This window comes from Marmota monax, unplaced genomic scaffold (genome assembly GCF_021218885.2).
Source record: "Marmota monax isolate L192 unplaced genomic scaffold, Marmota_monax_Labrador192_F-V1.1 WCK01_AAM20220418_F8-fsc00007, whole genome shotgun sequence".
NCBI lineage: Eukaryota > Metazoa > Chordata > Mammalia > Rodentia > Sciuridae > Marmota > Marmota monax.
In genome coordinates, this window is record NW_026692781.1 from 6014906 (window position 1) to 6034570 (window position 19665).

The following is a 19665-nucleotide window of genomic DNA, read 5'->3' on the forward strand; positions in this document are numbered from 1 at the left end:
TGTGGGGCAGAGCCCAGAATCTGATTTTTTTTTTTTTTTTTAAGAATGTTTCCCAGATGATTTTGATCATAGCCAGGTTTGAAAGCAACTGATTTGAAATATTATTATATTTAAAAACTTTTTTCTCCGATGACGGTTTTGCAGTCTGAAGATCTATTCAGCCTTATTGAAACACATGAAGCAAAACCACTGAAGCTTTATGTGTACAACACAGATACTGATAATTGTCGAGAAGTGATTATTACACCAAATTCTGCATGGGGTGGAGAAGGCAGGTAAGATCATTTTTTAGGCTGAGTTTTGACTGTTTAACCTTTTCATTCAGATGTATTGTAAGCATTGATTACATTTGTTTTGAAATAAGGTATTAATTTATACTAAGACTCCTCAAAAAAAGAATTGACCTAGAGTATTGAAACCAATAATTCTTTTTTTTTTAATTAATTAATTAATTTATTTATTTTTGCTTTTATTTCTTTTGTACAGTACTGGAATTTGAAACCAGGGATTCTCATGTTAGGCAAGCACTCTACCACTGAGCTTTACCCTCAGCCCTTTCTTTGGCAGAGGGTGTGTCTCATCACGTTGCCCAGCTAGTCTTGAACCTGTGATCTTCCTGAGTAACCAAGATTATAGGCATGCGTCACCATACCTGTTTTTGTTGTTGTTGTTGTTGTAGATGGACACATGCCTTTATTTTATTTCTTTTATTTTTTTATGTGTTGCTGAGGATCGAACCCAGTGCCTCACACATGCTAGGCAAGCGCTCTAGCCACAGCCCCATCCCTGATGTGTTTAACATATTGGTTGACTGTCACCATGCAGCAAATAATTGTCTACATGTGCAGGAACTGTCAAGGCAGTAAACAAACAAGGTCTCTGCCCTAACGGGTTTTAACATTTTATTGAAGGAGAAATACAATAAACAAATTGGTAGTCATGGCGTACAATGGCTATAAATGCTTGGGGGGAAAATATCAGGGTGCACAGACACAGGTAGTGTCTGTGGTGGAGAGAGGTGTGCTGTTTCATAGAGGGTGGACAGCAAGACGACCTTATTTACAAGGATGGAAATATGTCTGTGTGATTTACATTTCAAAACCTCAAAAAAAAAATGTAAACTGTGATTGAGAGCAGTGACCTTAAGAAAAAATGTTTTTATAGCCTAGGATGTGGCATTGGTTATGGTTATTTGCATCGAATACCTACACGCCCATTTGAAGAAGGAAAGAAAATTTCTCTTCCAGGACAAATGACTGGTACACCTATTACTCCTCTTAAAGATGGGTTTACAGAGGTAAGATGATATTACTGCCTGAATAGCTCAAGACATTTCCACTAAAACAAATCAATGTGTCAGTGCATATGTTGGTAGCAAAAGTTGAAATAAGGACAGATAAAGGAAGTATTGATAATCATGTTGAACTTGAGGTTCATGGAAGGTATCCTAATGAAGATTAGGAAAGAGAACAGAACTAGAGATACAGATTTGGGAATCATCAACAAAGAGCAGATAATTCAACCTAGTGGATATTGATGATTGTTGAGGGATTGGGCCTGCCTGGGTTAGAGAACTAAGGTTAAGATTTTGAAAATCTGAATGGATTGAGAAAGGGAATCAATCAAAGGATGCTTAGGAGGAAGCCAGAGGGAGAAGAAAGCTTCAAGTACACGGGTGTGGTCAGCCAGGAAGGTGCTGCAGAGAAGGCAGGTGAGAGGAGCAGAAGGATGTCCTGAGGGAAGGCCATTTCAGAAACTTGAATTACAGGGCACAACAAGTGAGTGGTGGGGGATCAGGGAGTCTCACTGATGTATACTATTTAAGGAAACTTGATTGATATGCAAAGAGAGCTAGGTATTTGAGCAGGTATATAGGATTTTTAATTGTTTCTTAGGTAGGCATCACAGCATGTATAACTAAGGAATAACCAGACACCCAGAAAGAAAATGTAAAGACCAGGCTGCTGCCACTGTCATTTTGTGGTACAAATCAGCCATCCCCTGTTCTAGACAAAGTGAAGCCACCAAGAATCTTCATCCCTTCTCACCAGACTCCCAGCATTGGCTCAAGGCCAGAGCCAGCGTAGTTACATATCCCAGCTCTTCGCCATCTCTCCCGCCCCCAATCAGTGCTTTTGGTCACAGGTGAACCTCTAAAGTTGGTCTTAGTAGACCAAGTGGTAAAATGACAGCTGGGGAAAGGGTCAGAATACAAGCTGTTGGAATGCGGTGAGGGGCACCAGAACTGGCAGAAGTTGGAGTAATTGGAAGTAACACTGCCCATCTGTGGTGTTCATATGGACTATAGCCTCCCACAACAGGTAGAGATCCAGGGCCATTTTTATTCATTGATGAGAAAAGATTAAAAGTATTCAGGGAGTTAGAAATCTTGAGAAACTTAAGAAATCTGTTAAGACTTCTTGCTGATTTCTTCCATGAGCTGTGAAAATATTTTTTAAAAACTTGAGAATTCACAGAGGAATAATTAGCGTATGTTTAAGAATTGAATAAAATGATTTCCAGGTGTCTAAGAAGGGAAAGAGGAAAATCTCTCCTCGTGTAGGTATAGCTAGGCCAATATATGTAACTGGGGCTAGAAGCCATGCATTCAGAGAAGGGAAGTGACAGGATGGAGCATAAGCATAGTCAAAATTAGTAAGCAGTGTCTAATGCAGAAGTGCCAGGTAAAATTTTGGACAGCTAGTATGTGATCCAAGTGTTCATCTGTAGGGCAGGTGAGAGGCAGTGCTTACGTATTCTTTTAAACTAACTTAAGTGATTTTCCTTTTTTCCTTTTTTGGAAGGTCCAGCTGTCTTCAGTCAATCCCCCATCTTTGTCACCACCAGGAACTACAGGAATTGAACAGGGTCTGTCTGGACTTTCTATTAGCTCAGCTCCACCAGCTGTCAGCAACGTCCTCAGTACAGGTGTGCAGAAAGACTACTTCAGTCTACTTTTTTTTTTTTTTTTTTTAATAGTTGTAGATGGACAGCTTGCCTTTATTTCTTTAGTTTTTTTATGCGGTGCTAACTAAGGATGGAACTCAGTGCCTCACACATGCTAGGCAAGTGCTCTGCCACTAAGCTACACCCCCACCCCATTAGTCTACTTTGTCTTACACATATTTGTACATAAAATTTTAAGAATTAATACCAAAATGCCTTGAAAACTGTAAATGTGGTCCTGTCTATGTAAACATAGTAACTCACCACACTTCCCACACACAGGTTCAGCACTTCAATTTCTTCTCTGTGTAGTTGAGACCCTAGGCTTGTTTAGATTTTCAACCTGCAAACAGGACTCTGCCTTTCAGTTCTGTCTGATTGTTTTATTTATTCAGGGTGTTGGCCTGTTTCCTAGGTTGTAGGCATAGGGGTACAAAAGTGAGCAGGATACTGTTTCTTCCAAGGGATTCAGTCTTGCTCAGGGGATATATGCCTGTTCCCTCTTTTATTCCTTATTCTTTCTGATATAGTGTCTTTTAGTTTTAGGGGGTTTTGTTATTGTTTTAACTGCTTTATCAAGATAGAATTCTCATACCATATAGTTAATTCATTTAAAATACACTAGTCAGTGGTTTTTAGTATGTTTGCATAGTTATACAACCAACACCTCAGTTAATTTTAGAATAGTTCATTGCCACAAAAGAAACCCTGTACCCAACCCCAGTCACTGCCTAGGTTTCCCAAACCCTGGAGTCTACTGTCTGTCTCTATGGATTTGCCTAATCTGGATATTTCCTATAATATGCATGGTCTTTTGTGACTGGTTTCTTTCACGTAGCATAATGTTTTCAGAACTCATAAGTGTAATTTCTTGTATTTATGTTTCATTTTTATTGCTAAATAATGTTTCATTGTATGACTTGCACCATCTTTTCTTTATTAACTTATCAATTGAGGGATATTTAGGATGGTTCTACATTTTGGCTTTTATGAATAACACTGTTGTAAGCATTTGTGTACTAGTTTTTACATTGACAGATGTTTTGTTTTCTGTTGGTTAGATACCTGGGAATGAAATTACTAAGTGTTGATACAGTTCTCACTAATATTGGTAGATTTTAATTTTTTCTTTTTCTGATCTCCTGTTTTCTAGTTTTCATTCTTTATAATACCAAGAGTTATTTCATGTACTCAATAAAAGTTGAGTAAATGAATGAAATACTGACATTACACATGATGAAATATTTCCAGTGTAGTAAAAATATTATTCATAATTTTGTTCTTGAGCTCTTTTAAATATTTGTATTCAGAATTTGCTTATATCCCACCCTGTTCCAGAATGGATTTCAAACAGCCCACCAAGAAGCAGTAATAAGGTGAACAGTGTGGTATCTGGATTTGGTCCCCTCAGTTCAAACCCCAGCACTTTTCAGAATCTTTATTTTCCAAAGATAGTTTTTTCCAGATGAAATTTAATGTGTGCAAACTTAGCTGGGTATGGTAGTACAAACCTATAATCCCAGTGCTTCAGGAGGCTGAGGCAGGAGGATTGCAAATTCAAAGCCAGCCGCACTAAGTTAGTGAGACCCTGTCTCAGAATAAAAAATAAAAATGTAGCTCAGCTATTTAGTACCCTGGGCTTAATCCTCTATACTCTCCCCACCAAAAAAAAAAAAAAGAAAGAAAAAAAAAGTTTTTTAATTTTCAAACTACACAAAAGTGATGGAGTAATATAATGAACCCCATTACTCAGCTTCACTAGTTATCAATATGTCAACATACTTCCCACCCCTTCTCTTCTAGTTCTTTTTCAACTTTACTGAGACATAATTTGTAGACCATGAAATAAACTAACATAAGTGTACAGCTCAGTGATTTTTAGCATATTTATAGAGTTGTGCAGTCATTACCACAGCCCAATTTTAGAACATTTCCTAGATGACATTAAATATTAATGTCATCAATATCTAATCATAGACACAGTCATAAGTGATCCTAGAGTTTATTTCATTCAAACAAAGTGAGTGACTCCTTTTCATGATATAATATTTTTTTAAATATCCTATCAGAAGGCCTTCTAGTTCATGCTGAACTAGAAGCTAAAGGTAGGTTGAGGTACTTTTTAAGGTAGCAGACCATTCTGTGGCTGAATATCTCTTTCCTGTTCTAGAGTGTTCCAGATGCTATATGACCACTCTTCTGATTTAGGAAAGAACTGATATCTCTTTTGAAATTTTTCTCTGACATTTAAAATCTTCCCTCGTTAAATTATAATTGTACTTATACTTATATACGCTTATATGCACATGCACTGAGATCCCTGGCTTTTAACACTGAAGAGGAATGGCTTCTTAAATATTAAAGACAGAAACATAAGTGAAAGAATAATTGTTCACAAGAGACTGAAAGAAATTGGCAATTTATTTTTTGAGTAAATCAATTTAAAAAGACTAAAATGTTCTGGCATCATGACATGTGAGAAGTTTTTGTTAGACATTTATTTTTCCATCATCACTCTTAATTATATTGCTTGTAAAATAGCCCAAAAGTAACTATGGAGATATAAAGGTGATATATATATATATATATATATATATATATATATATATATATATACATTTTTTTTTTAAGTTGTAGTTGGACACAATACCTTTATTTTTGTTTATTTATTTTTATGTGGTACTGAGGATCGAACCCAGGGCCTCTCACGTGCTAGACGAGCGCTCTACCACTGAGCCACAACCCCAGCCCCTATAAAAGCGTATTTTTAGGGCCTTCTAGACCCTTTTCACCAAGATGGCGCAGAAAACTAAGAAGGAAGCTCCTGCCCCTCCCAAAGCTAAGCCAAAGCAAAAGCTTTGAAGGCCAAGAAGGCAGTATTGAAGGGTGTGCACAGCCACAAAAAGAAGAAGATCCACACGTCACCTACCTTCTGGCAACCCAAGACGTTGGGGATCCAGAGGCAGCCCAAATATCCTTGGAAGAGAGCCCCCAGGAGAAATAATCTTGACCACTATGCCAACATCAAATTCCCTCTGACCACCGAGTCAGCCATGAAGAAGATTGAAGACAACAACACACTTGTGTTCATTGTGGATGTCAAGGCCAACAAACACCAGATCAAACAAGCTGTAAAGAAGCTCTATGACATTGATGTGGCCAAGGTTAACACCCTGATAGGGCCTAATGGAGAGAAAAAGGCATACATTCAACTGGCTCCTGATTATGATGCTTTAGACATTGCCAACAAAATTGGGATCATCTAAACAGAGTCCAGCTGCCTAATTCTAAATATATATATATATATATATATTTCAACATAAAAAAGTATTTAAAAATATTTTTTTGAGGATTTGAAAGTTTTTAGATTATGAAATTTCTAGAAAGTGAAGGTATTTTGAGTTCCTTCTCCTCTCCCACTCGCTCCCTTGAGAGAGAAAATGGGAGAGGAGTTGGTTGGGACAACCGAAAGAAAGAAAGGAAAAGAAGGTATTTTGACATGGCATTAGTCAATGTGACTGTTTGATACCTGCTCCCTTCACACTTCCTGTCCCCCTTCCTTGCTTGATTTTTCTTCAGAGTACTTATCGCCATTTTTCATATTGTAGATTTTACTTGTTTGCTATCTGCCTCCTTTCCTTTTCCTGTTCTGATTAGAATGTAAATTTTCTGAAAGTTGTGATTTCAGTTTCTTTATGCTGTAAAGTGCCCCAGTACCTAAAACAATGGCTAGCATACTGTCGGTGCCCCCTAAAACTTGTATGAATGAACACACCAACCATCCATCCAATCCCTTTGAGAATCTGATGAAAACAAAGATCTCTCTTCCCAAAAAGTGTGTGCAGTTTTAGGGGCTTTACACACTCTGTGAAGCCCATTCAAAAGCCCTAGGGTAAGAATTCCTGGCTTAGATTCAGTCTGTTATTTTTGAGGCAATGTATCTACCCTTTAAAAATGAAAAGAAATTTATGAAAAAGATGTTATTAGGAAATAGAAGGAAGTTGCAAGCAAATCCAGGTGGTTTTCGTTTTCTTTAAAATAATATTTAGACAGAAATATAAAATAGCACTGTTTCTGTAATGAACCACTTAGCAGAGCACACAGTATCTAATAATTTGGTACAGAATAGAGAACGTTCCAATATGTGAGTAAAATTAAGTAGACTGGAGTCCAGTGGAGCTGTGGCTAGTGCTTCAGCTAGGCCTTTTTCTTTTTGCCATTTGCATGCCACCAATTTCTGCAGAATATAGATAAATTAATAAATGAAAGATGGTTTAAATATGGTCAATTCTTACTTTCAAGCATAATTCATTCCTGCTACTATATTTAAGCAGATCTTGTAAAACAAGATCTGGAGTCTGAGAGTCTGTGTTGAGCATCCTTGTGAGAAATGGTTGGGACCAGAAGTGCTTAGTTGCATAAGCATAATGAAATATCTGAGGGATGAAACCCAAATCTAAACACAAAATTCATTTGTTTCATATATACCTTATACACATACTCTGAAGATAATTTTATAGTATTTTTAGTGCGTCTGCATTTGACTTGCACTCATCACATGAGGTCAGGTGTGGAATTTCCTACCTGTGGCATCATGTTGACTTTCAGAAATTTTCAGATTTGGGAGCATCTCAGATTTGGGAATTTCAAATTAATGATGTACAATTTGCATTACCATTGCTTTAACATAAAAAAATTCTCCTACTTGAGTAGGTGATAAACAGCAATGGACAAATCTTTATTAGCTGTGCCTTGAGGGTCACTTGTACATGGAGAATATAACCTCGAGCCACCATCAGTACACATAGGGGACATGTTAGACTGCAGAGGAGTGTGTCATGGAACTTAAGGTCAAAAGAAGTGGAGATTTAGGAACAAGTCATTTTCTCCACCTCTAGAAGTCCATGTGTTCTTTTGTCTCTCTTGGGTTTCTGTGTCATTAGTCCTCTTTCATGGATGAGCATTCACTGCTTCTCAGGGCACAGGGCCCCAGCAACCCCAGGTTTACAGGGCCTTCTAGTTCAGGAGACCAGTAGAAATTGGCTAGAATTCTTGATCCCATTTCCAAATTTCTAAGACAGTTTGCTAACCCTGCCCTATAGAGGTTCCATGCACACATCTTGTCCAGAATTTGCTGGAGGCAGGTTATATAGCCCTCTGCCCTCTTAACCTTGGTTAAGGTCTCTGCAAAGGCCATGGGCAGAGTAGGTGGATCAGCTCTGAAGGGTGGTGTGCATCTAGGGGTACAGCCAGAAATTGGGACTGAAGAAGACCTGACCGTGGGGGGTTCTATTGTAGTCTGTTTATTCTTTTGTCAGAGGAATTTGTTAGGAATTTTTTTAAATTGTGCTTTTATTTTAGGTGTGCCAACAGTACCGTTGTTGTCACCACAAGTAAACCAATCCCTTGCTTCTATGCCACCAATGAACCCAGCTACTACATTACCAGGTAAGCAAGAGGGCCTAGAGACATATGTGATGATAATATTTGCATCTGAAAACAACCTGCACCTGTGTGATGACTGCTTATGCCTTTTTTCCCCCCAGTACTGGGGATTGAACCCAGGGCCTCACACATACTAGATAGGCTAAGACTGTGCTCCATCCCCAGCCTTGCTTATGCCTTTTAATCATCATTTTCTCTCTGCAGTAACTTTGTGATAAAGGAGAGAAAGTGGCCCCTCTCTCTTAGCCCTGTCTATCCCAGGGCTCCTTAACCCCAGCCGACTACCACCCACCCCCCAGTCCCACAGTGCAGCTAGCACTTTGTGATAGTTGTTGATATGAATATCCTGGAAGAGATGTTCTTTGTTTGGGTCTTCAGTAGCTCTAACATTATAAATTTTTGTGTTTTTCTCTTAGTATTGCCAATGGAGAGCAAGTCCAGAAACAATAGAATGTTATTTCAGTGACTATAAGTATACTTTTATTGTGAAGGGCCTTTAATTATACAGTTAATGTTGTTGTACTTTTTTTTTTTTTGGTCCCAGAACACAAGTCCTCACATACGCTGGCAAGCGCTCTACCACAAAGCCCCATCCCTATCCCTTTTTGTTTTATTTTGAGACAGGGTCTCACTAAGTTGCTAAGGCTGGCCTTAAATTTGAGATCCTCATGTCTCAGCCTCCCAAGTTACTGGAATTACAGATTGGGACACAAAAACCTGGCTGTCCTTGTACTGTTAAGACAGGAACCAAGTTCTCACACACACAGTGATGAAGCAACTGTGTGCAAGATTAACTTGGGGAGTTGGGGTGATAGGTATGTGTGGGAATTATTGTTACTACTTTTGTAACTATAAGTCTGAAATTATCTCAGAATGAAAAAGAAAACCAGAGAGACTGTGAGCTCAACAATCAAAGAAAAAATCAGTTCCATTTACTACTGTAGTGACTGAGTGAATCAGGCTATCTCCCAGACACTCAGGCCATTGTTGTCATTCTTGTTCCAGATTTTCAGGAGTGTAAGTTATTTGTTTTAACTTTTACCCACATAGCCAACTAAATGGCTTAGGTATAGAAATATAGTTCAGTTGAGTGAGATTTTTTGTTGTTGATATTCTGGACAAAAGTGACACACATTTAGTGAACCTCTGGTATTTGCACTTTGAAGTGAATCATTTTTTTCAGTATAAAAGAATCTGTTTTCTTACCTAGGTGAAGTGATATAATTTTTCTTCTCTTCCCCATTCTGTTCAGGTCTGATGCCTTTGCCAGCAGGACTCCCTAACCTCCCCAGCCTCCCCAACCTCCCCAGCCTCCCGAACCTCAACCTTCCCGCACCACACCTCCTGCCAGGGGTTGGCTTACCAGAACTCGTGAATCCGGGTATGTTGCACATCTTACCCTCCTAGGACCCTGCTAATAAACAACTGTATTCAGGAAAGCCAGTCCTTTAATTCAGTTTATTTCTAGAAAAGGCAAATTGGTTTAACAAATTTCAGCTAACTTTGAATACAAATATTAACCTTTTTTATTTAAAAACTTTTTAAAAAGAGAAGACTATCTTTGTGATTCCTCTGCCTGCTGCCTCTCTCTTTTTTCCTCTCCCTGCATCCTGACAGCTCAAGCACCAGAAAGGCCAGTCATAGAAATAAAGAGCTGTGGAATGGCACTGCCACACTGAGTTTGGTGAAGGGGGTTCAGTTCACCCAGTAGAGATGAATGAATCCCTGTTACTCTCTTATCTCTGCAGCAGTGGCCAGCGGGAGAGGAGTGCTGCTATTTTGTGTAGTGCAAGCCCAGAAACTTAGGCTGTAAAATGATGAGACCTGCTCAGCCAGCTGGGCTTGTTGTTTGATAAATATCCCCCATTATTCACAAATGTTTTATAGTAAAAACTGAGAGATTTTAGCTGCAGATAGTTCAGTTAGCAGATATGCAGAGTGGTTGGATTTTGTGCACAGGTGAAAATGAAGCAGCAGCACCTCATAAATCTGCTGTGAGAGCTAAGATTCCCCAAATGAGAGCGACCAAGCAGCCCCTCGGTGATGCCAAGGAGTTCACTCACTGTACCATTGTGCTCAGTGTCACTGTCACATTTCTGCCTAGATGATAACTGTCCGTCTGTAGCACTCACGACCTTTGTGTTCATTACCTCACTTAGTTTTCAGTGCAAGGGAAATCCTAGTAAACCCAAACTGCCATTTCCAGTCCTAGCATCCCCTCCAGCTTTTCTTTTCTCTCTGTGTTCTTGGCTCTTCCTCTGCCCTCCCTCCACTTTAACAGCCTGTCAGAGCAAGAGGGTTGTGTCAGCCAGTGGTCACCCTGCATGTATGTTGACAGCCTGCCTTCCCTTTGTTGCTGTTTAATACTCCTTTCATGCTTTCTGAATTATAAAATCATCAGAATAAACCCACCAACAGTAATATCAATAGTCATCAATCATAGGGCTACCAAGACGCTGAGACCCTGTGGCGAGGCTAGTAGAGGGGCTGTTCCCCAAGCCCCTGCTTTCCACAGCTTTCACAGGAGGATGGCTCCTGCATCTCTTCTTCATGCTTCTCACCAGAGAAAGCTGTAACGCAGCTTGCACCTCACCTCGGGGAGCATGAGTCCTCCTCTCCCATATCATTGTAGCTACTTTGCTACTGGGCGGCTAACGTCCATCTGGTCTGGATCCGTCTCCCCTGAGCCTGTTTTCCTCCGTGTTGGGCTGAGTCACCTGGGGCCTACAAGCCTGGGAACCTTTGCCCAAGGCCAGCTGCTGCTGCAGCTGGGCTGCAAGATGCATTTAACTCTTTCATGGCCTCCAGCTGGAGATAAGCAGAAGTTGGGATTTATGTTCTCTGTCCTCAGCTTCAGCATTCCTGATGAGATCAGATACAGGCAGTCATCTGATGAGGAAAGCTGCTCTCTCAGTGCTGGGAGGGTGTATGACCTATGTCTTTTTGTCCTAGGTTTGCCACCTCTTCCTACCCTGCCTCCCCAAAACTTACCTGGCATTGCACCTCTCCGCATGCCGTCCGAGTTCCTCCCATCATTCCCTTTGGCTCCAGAAGGCTCTTCTGTAGCCAGCTCAGGGGAGCTGCTATCTTCCCTCCCACCCGCCGGCATCCCATCTTCTGACCCTGTCACGACTACTGCAAAGGCAGACGCTGCCCCCTCACTCACTGTGGATGTGACGTCCCCCACCTCCAAGGCCCTCGTCACTGTTGAGGACAGAATCAGCGACTCTACCCCGGCCAGCGAGAAGCCTGTTTCTGCGGTTACAGTTACGGATGCAAATGCTTCTGAGTCACCTTCACTCTGAACCTGTCTTCAGAATTGGCGTGGTGTATTTATTTAACCACGGGAGCGTGTCTGGAAATGCAAACTATCATTAATTTCATACTAGTTTGTACCGTATCTGTAGGTGTCCTGTAAATAATTCTAAGGGGAAAACTAAGCAAGCGGACGTGGGTTTGTATCCTGCCAAGTTGGGGTGGGGCTCACGGGCCAGGGAGGGAAATGTCAGAAAGTGCTTGTATTTCAAACAACCAAAAAGAGTTGTAAAGGTGGCTTGCAGCTAGGCGTCCACTGCCATTTTGGGGTGTACATCTTTGGGAAAGGAGGTGGCAAGGTGTCCACTGGGTTTCCTGCCCCCTACTGCTCCTTCTATAAGAAAATGGGATATTTTATGCCTAGTGCTCACACACATTTCTTGTACTTTGTAAATCGTTGCAAGAATGCAAACCACCTCACTAAACTGTAAAAGGAAACGATAACTTTACTTTTGGTTTCTGTGAGTCGAATCTCTATTAAGGTTTACACAGAAGTTCCAATCGGAGATGTTTGTTAAAGTTACACAGTGTGCACTATTAATTGAACATCTTTTTATTCAGCCTTGTTTTGAGCTCTCAGAATTACTCAGACAACATTTTGTAACTGCTGCTGTTGCTTTCTACGTCCACCATTCAGATGGCATTTAAAGAGAAATAAAGGAGATGTTGCACAATTTTAAACCAGAAGGTGGCACTTTGTGGCTACTTATAATATAGCTATTCTGGGGAAGCAGAGATATAGCAATAAATTACTGTAATTTTACTTTTCTTCTTGTGTTACATTTAAATTGCAATTCAGTTGCCATATGTGTCATGTGTTATTCTCTCAATATGTCCCATGTCTTTAATTGTTTATGATTTATGTTTGCTTTTTTCTAAGTTTCTAAGAGATGGTAAGTTAACTGGAATTGATTTATTGAATGAAATTAAATGCATATTATGTCCCCAATTTTGAAATAATATGAAAGAGGTTAATTGGTTTTTGACCTAGTACTAATATAAAGTCTTGGGTACCCGCAGTGCTGCTGATACTGAGGTGCCAACATGGGTGACTCATCTTTGACCACTCATCTGGGAACTAATTAACGCCAATCCTGCACCTCTGACAGGGGGCCCAGTGCTGACCGATTTTTAGGCTCTGTCCATTTCTGGAGCCAAATATGTAGTAAAACTAAGTGATAAAAGAAAGTTCCAACTCTAGTCATGGCTTCTGCTTGTGTGATAAATATTTACAGATTATTTCTTTCTGTTAACAGTCATAATTTTTTGCAAAGGAACTGGCAGCAGGTAGGGATAATATTCACAAGCACATTTTAAATGTTAACAATTTTTGGCTTTCCTGTACAGGGAAAGTGATCATGTTACCACTTTCTAAAAGATGTTCACATTAAAAACAATAACAAATTTAAAGGACATCTCTTAGGGGAAAGCAAGTGAGTGATTTTCAAGCTCTGCCAATTTATTGCTTTTAACAGTATGTCCTCCACTGCAGTGATTCTTAACTCTTGAGGTCATAGTTCTCATTTGAGAATGACAGCCCTGGACCATCTTCCTGGGAAAATATCCACAGGTATGTGGATAAGGCCGAGGGGGAAAGCAATTCTTGACACTCAGGTAAAGGATGGCACAGATTTGGCCTAGAATGGCTTACTGGATTGTCTCTGAGGTGGTAAAAACTTGGGTATTCTCTACTTTCTTCAGGAAATCTAGTTTCAGTCTTTTTCTTTTTTTGTGCTAGGGATTGAACTCAGGGTTGTGCTTGTGCTGGGCACTCACTTAACCCCTGACCTGTGCCCACAACCTTTCGTTTCAGCCTTTAAAGACAATAGAAGATCCTGTTCCAGGTTCTAAAAACACAGATATAAGATGGTGACCCTGGCAGTAGCGCACTCCCTGGGGCCTCTTAGGGGAGACAGGCCGCGGATTCCATCCTTAGGGCACTCCAGGATAGTGCTGTAGTCATGGAGATGGAACTCCACTGCAGCCCTGAGGGCCAGAGCCCATAGAGTCAGAAGGAACTTGGATAGCCTATACCTCGTCAGCATCTTCCCAGGTTCACAAAAAGAGAGTCACATGGCCATGATGGGGGGGGGGGTTTGACATTGATTTGGATTAGGCTCAGTTACCTCAGAAATTCTCAACACGATAGTATCTTTTTTATATATATATAGATATATAAATAAGCTTTAATTTTTTTCCTTTCCTAAAGCATCAAAACAGAAAAAAACAGAAATTGTATTTTTTAAATGAAGCTCAGATTAAGCTGATATAAAAATAGCTTTAAAACAGAAAAAAGTACAATCACAAAACAATTATCTTATTGAATGAAAAAAAAAATCTCAGAAAAGTAGAAAATAGAAATCCACATTCAACATGGCATTAATTCATTAAGACCAAACAGGATTTATGTTGTAAGATAAAGATATTTTGGTGTTTGAATATCTCACTCATTATTTTGATTAAAGAAAGTAAAAATCTTTCCACAGTCAATAAGATAGTTTAAACTGCATTCGTGAATCTCCCACTTGATGGGAATGTGTTTTAATTTTCAGCTTCCTCTGATATAATTTGCTTCTTTCCAAACTATGATTTCCTTCCCCCCGGGAGCTGGTGCTGACCTGCTACTGGCAGCAGAAGCTGCTTCTACTTAGAACATTCCCCAGTGTGAGGCAGAACTCTGCTCTAGCTTCAAAACACTTGGGAGTAAACCTCCTCTCAGGCCCACACTAAACATGTAACTTGAAGTAAGGAGCTTAATCTTTCTAAGCCTCATTTCCTCGGCTGTAAGAGAGCCACGATAGTATCTTAAACAAGAAAGCTTATTTCTCTCCCATGTTCAAATAGAGGTAGTCAGTCTGAGCAGATCTGGCCCAATGGTGCCAGAAACCTTGGTTCCGTCTTGTAATTCTCCTGGGTGTGGTTTCCATTCCCAGGGTCATGGCCTGGTCTCAGATGGCAGGTGCAGCCCCAGCCATTCATCCTTGTTCAGCCAGGAGACATTTCCCCACTTCTTTTGGGGTAGCTTCAGAAAAGTTACGTGAAACACTTTGGCGTACATCCTTTTAGGCAGTGTGGAACCATGTGACCATGTCTACCTGAAAGAGGCTGAGAAATAAAGCCTTTATTTGGGGGCCACAGCTGGTGCCCTCACTGCAGAGGGAGAAGGGTGGTCAATGAGGGACAGTAAGCAGCAGTGTAGCCTTTAAGGTAGGTACACATGCAGCCCCACCATTTGCCTAAGATTTGAGGGAACAGAAGAGACATTTCAGATGAGGGGCACTGGGAAGAGAACAGCAGCTTTTAAGGTGACATTTTCCATGAAGACTTAGGCAGAAGCTGCAAGGTTAGATGGGTCTGAGCACCAGCCACTTTCACGCAGATGGCATGGAGAAATGTCACTGTGGGGCAGCGTGGCCTTGCAGTGTGCCACTGAGGGAAGCAGTGGGGAGGCTGAACTCCAGGAGAGATGGGGGAAGGTCCATTGTCACCCAAGGCCCATGAGGACTGGGATGACTTTATCTTTTCCCTGTTGATTTTTATTTCTGTTTTATGTTAGTTCATCACTACATGCTCTTAGAACAGCTGCACTTAGCTCATTTCCTGAAACTTTTGATGACCTAGAAATGGCTTTGTGGCCTCTTCCCTATTGATGCAGCACATACCAAACCTCCAGGATGGCCTTGCTCAGAACTGAGAGACCTGTGGGCTGCTGGAGCTGCTGTCATGGCTCAGGACATAGCCCTCCTTTAAGAAACTGAGAAATGCTGCGTGTGGTGACTCATGCCTGTAATCCTAGTGGCTTGGGAGGTTGAGATAGGAGGATCACAGGTCCGAAGCAAGACCCGGTCTCAAAATATAAAAAGGGCTGGGAATGTGGCTCAGTGGTTCAGTGTTAGAGTCTGTAAACAAGTCAAAAATAACACCTGGCATTTTGCCAGGGGAATGTTAGAGTTCGTAAACAAGTCTGGATGGTGCCTGGCAAAATGCCAGAGGGAGTGGTTTGAGAAGTAACAAAAGCGAGCCATTAAGTGTGGAGATTCCTTATTGGTTGACTGATGTATCTAGTTTATGCTAATTAGATAAGCTGTGTGGAATGTATAAATACTGCTCCTGTCCTACAATAAACGGCTCCTACTCCTGCTGTATCAACGTACACAAGTTATTCGTCACCCCCCCCCCCTGGTTATTTTGCTGCAGCCGGACGGACTGCGGCAGTTAAGCACCCCAGGTTCAACTCCTGGTACAAAAAGGAAAAAGAGGGGTTGGGGATATAGCGCAGTTGGTAGAGTGCTTGCCTCACACACACAAGGCCCTGGGCTTAATCCCTGGCACCATCAAAAGAAAACAATGAAGCAACTTCATGGCAATTCACAAGTACTGTGACAAGTGAAGGGTCTCATGTAGAGGGAGGTGTGGAGCCTTGGTGACAGGAAGGATCTCTGGCAGCTGAAGAAGGCTTAGCTGGGCTGACCCTTTAGGTGGTGGAAAAGCACTCAAAATTTGATAGGTGCCCCTGGAGCTCTCAATAGGAAAGCCCTTTGCTGCCACCTTGAACTGTTGGCTACAGGTATATTTGCTTTATTAGGAAATAAAATACATCTTATTTCAACAATTTGTCAATGTTTTTTTTTTTTTTTTTCTTTCAGAGTGGCCCTATTTATCAACAGTTCCCTTATAAGAAAGGCTGGGTCCCCATCTCTACCCTAAAGGCCTTCCTCTTTAATTATCTTGAGCACCCAGCAAGGTTTCAGCCCTGCCTGCAGATTAGTCACGCAGTAATTAGAATATGGATTCTGGACTTTTGGAGTTTTTTAAAAACATTCCCTGGGAAGGAGGTGAGAGCCACAGCACTGAACACTGACATCTTCCTCCTAGGTGATAATTAAGCCAGGCTGGTCCAAAACTGGGGGAGATAATAAGGCCACAGGAAGGTCATCTACCAAGACACGGTTTAGCAAAGGTTAGAGGAGGGAGGGTATTATCACTGATATTTTTTTGCATTAGATCTGGGAAGAACAATTTTGAGCATGACTAGCCCAAGTGTTCATTTAAAGCCCGCTTGCATATCCATCCCACTGACTAAGTAGAATGGAAAATTAACCTTGTGGTAGGTATTCACGCTCTAGAGCAAGAGGCCAATGGAAGGGCAAGTAAGACCCATTCCCAGGCTTGTGTCCCCCTGGGAGCTTCACGTGAGGGGGCTGAACGTAACACAAGGGTGCAGCCAGCACCCAGGGACAGTTTTTACCTGTTAAAGTGCAACTAAGAAGTGCAGAAACTGCTGCCTCTTAAGGGAGTGACATGAACATGGCTACTATCGTCAGTTCTCTTTTTCAAGTACAAAAAGTTTAGTAAGAGTTCATGCAGGCTTGAATGACCTTATCCTTTCCTTCAAAGGAAACTCCACATACCATCTGCTAGTGAGGATGGGCCCCAGGAACTGTCAGTGTTATGACAGTTCAGGTGGCTCCATGTTTCCCAGCAGTATACAAATACAAGCCTGTGCTTCACAACAGCCATGGGACTTGGGGCAATAATAGTAGCTAACATTTATTAGGCATCACTGTTTGTGGAGTGAATGATGAGGTGAGCTCAGCTCTGTGCAAGCCTTTTGCACAGAAAACAAACGGGGTAGCAAACTGGTGTTCCAACACGTTTCTTTGAACTGCCTTGTGTATGCTAAAATGTGACTAAGTTGGGAACATCTAAATATCAGGACTTACATAAACCTAGATTTCTGGTTTCTCACAAAAAGTCATAAATCAGTCCCACAGGGAAACAAGTGCTCCCTAGAGCTTTCCAGTCCTTCAGCCCACCTGGCCCTGCAGGAGTCTGAATTTGCAGTACCCTGTACTATCCTGATCCTCAGGGTACTGAAGATGAGGAAAGGCAGGGCACAGGCTCAGGTGTCCAGAGCCCCTGGAGGTCCAGATTCATCAGAAAACAAGGTCCGTCATGGACTTCATTCTTAGGAATCAAATGATTCATGGTAGAATGGGCATTAGGTTGACGAAATTTGAAGCAGGTGCTTAAAACTATAAATGCAAGAGAGAAAATAGGTCCTTAGGCAATGAATGACAAGAACAGTGACAGGAATTTGAGTTTCACCAGCCTCTTTTCCCAAAGCCATATACTGGGTCTCCACACCCATTAATTATTTATCTTAACAACATGCTCCATTAGAATTTATCGTCAGTTCTCTTTTTTAAGTACAAAAAGTTTAGTAAGAGTTCATGCAGGCCTGAATGACCTTATCCTTCTTCCTAGTGAGAGGGACCTACCGTCCACCCAGCTCTGATGTGACTGGCCTGTTTTGACACTGGCACTCAAGTCTTCCTGAGGTTCAAATAAGCATCTTTGAGAAGCACTTAAATTAGGGTAGCTAGGGGTACAGTTATAGGAACTTCTCATTTTTTCTCTTACATACTCCTTTATTATCAAAATTATTATTTTTTTGTGGTGTTGGGGTTGAACCCAAGGTCTTGCACATTCTAGGCAAGTATTCTGTCATTGAGTGACATCCCCAATCCTCCTGAATTTTTAAAAACACGTTTGAATTACTTTTTAATCAGCACAAACAAGAGAGTTGTTGTTTTCCATCTGGGGATGGGGGATGGGGGGGTGGGGGCTGCGATATGGACGACTGAGCAAGAGAAAGCCTTATTTCATGTTGGTCTTCTTACAGCTTGATCTCCCCCCCCCCCCCCCGCAGCATCTCAAAGGTTCATGCTATGACTACACAGAGGTAGCTCTTCACTGAGAAGTCCCAACACTGGTCCTAGATCAGAATCATCAGTGATGTCTTAAAAGACTTGCACTGTGAATGATTTCCAATATTACTTTGTGTTTGTAAATAGACTTGACCAGGAATGTCCCTATTATGGTACAGACAACTGTACCAACTGAAGGCAGGCCTAGGGACCCAGTGGCAAGTCCACACTGCATCTAGGTATTGTTTTGGCCTTTCAGTCTCTGGAAATAATTTTAGCCATCAGGTATCAGAAGCATACATAGCTCTAACACTGGTTCATTTTAAATCAGTAGCTAAACAACCTGTGTGTTTCTTGGCAGTGAGGAGCAAACTCCATCATCTGGTTAAGGAGCAGAATAAAAGCAGGAAGAACCAGACTCCTGTTAAATGAGTCCAGGAGCTCAGAGCTCATTGATCTGCCTGTTCTCTGCCAAGGTTGTGTTTTCTTTTCCTGAAATGACCAGAAATAAAAAAGCATGAAACTGCAGAGATAATGAAATTCATTTTTAAATTTATCTCTCTCCTAAGCCAAGAGTTTAACGAAGGATGGGGCGTTGACAAACCAGGCTCAGGCTCTAAACTCAATCCCATGGACTAATGTTACCCAGAGTATGATGTACACAAGAAAAAAAAAAGAATTTCTAATTTAATACCTAGTGTTTATTTTAACATGTATTGAAAAAAAAATAGTTGCTTTAAATAGGCTGAAGTCGTTTTCTTTACAAATAAACTCCAGTGAGAAAAAGGAACCAAAACAAAGCAAGCGTTGGGTTGACTGTGCCTACCAGGCCCAGGGCTGAGAGAGTTTTCCTGCAGGTGGTACCCAGACCTCAAACCGAGGCTGGGAGGGCCCCCGATCACGTCGTAAGAAAATCTAGGGGTAGGAGCTTAATCCAGCTCGGTCTGTCCAGTTTCAAGCCTCAGTTCTGTCCTCATATGGGGGTTCACCTGCTCTCGGCAAATTTTTTTTTGGCACAGCTTCACTTCGTCCAGGGGCACCTTCTTACCCCTGCTCACAGTAGAGGGGAATCGCCGCCAAGGAGGGCTCCGCCACAGGACCTTCAGTGAGCGCCGAGGGCCACCAGGTGGCGCTGCGAGCCTGGGAAAGCCGCAGCCCGTCGGAGGCCGCGGGGTCTCCGGACCGGATTGGCAGGGCCCCTGGGCGGGGCCGAGGCGTCGCGGGAGCAGCCCCAAAGGTGGGGGCGCTT

At 41.6% G+C, this 19665-nt stretch overlaps 1 protein-coding gene and 1 pseudogene across 1 annotated transcript in view; both read left to right on the top strand.

Annotated features, from left to right (window-relative positions):
• Gorasp2 (golgi reassembly stacking protein 2) overlaps window positions 1–12469 on the top strand; it is a 32811-nt gene extending 20342 nt beyond the window's left edge. The window contains exons 5-10 of the mRNA XM_046447162.2: window positions 145–275; window positions 1165–1297; window positions 2805–2928; window positions 8308–8394; window positions 9644–9772; window positions 11344–12469. Coding sequence (XP_046303118.1) covers window positions 145–275; window positions 1165–1297; window positions 2805–2928; window positions 8308–8394; window positions 9644–9772; window positions 11344–11696 — 957 coding nt within the window. The 3' untranslated portion in view covers window positions 11697–12469. The remainder of the gene's footprint in view (window positions 1–144; window positions 276–1164; window positions 1298–2804; window positions 2929–8307; window positions 8395–9643; window positions 9773–11343) is intronic.
• Window positions 5565–6240, top strand: LOC131424267 (large ribosomal subunit protein uL23-like; annotated as a pseudogene).
• Window positions 12470–19665: the final 7196 nt, after the last annotated feature.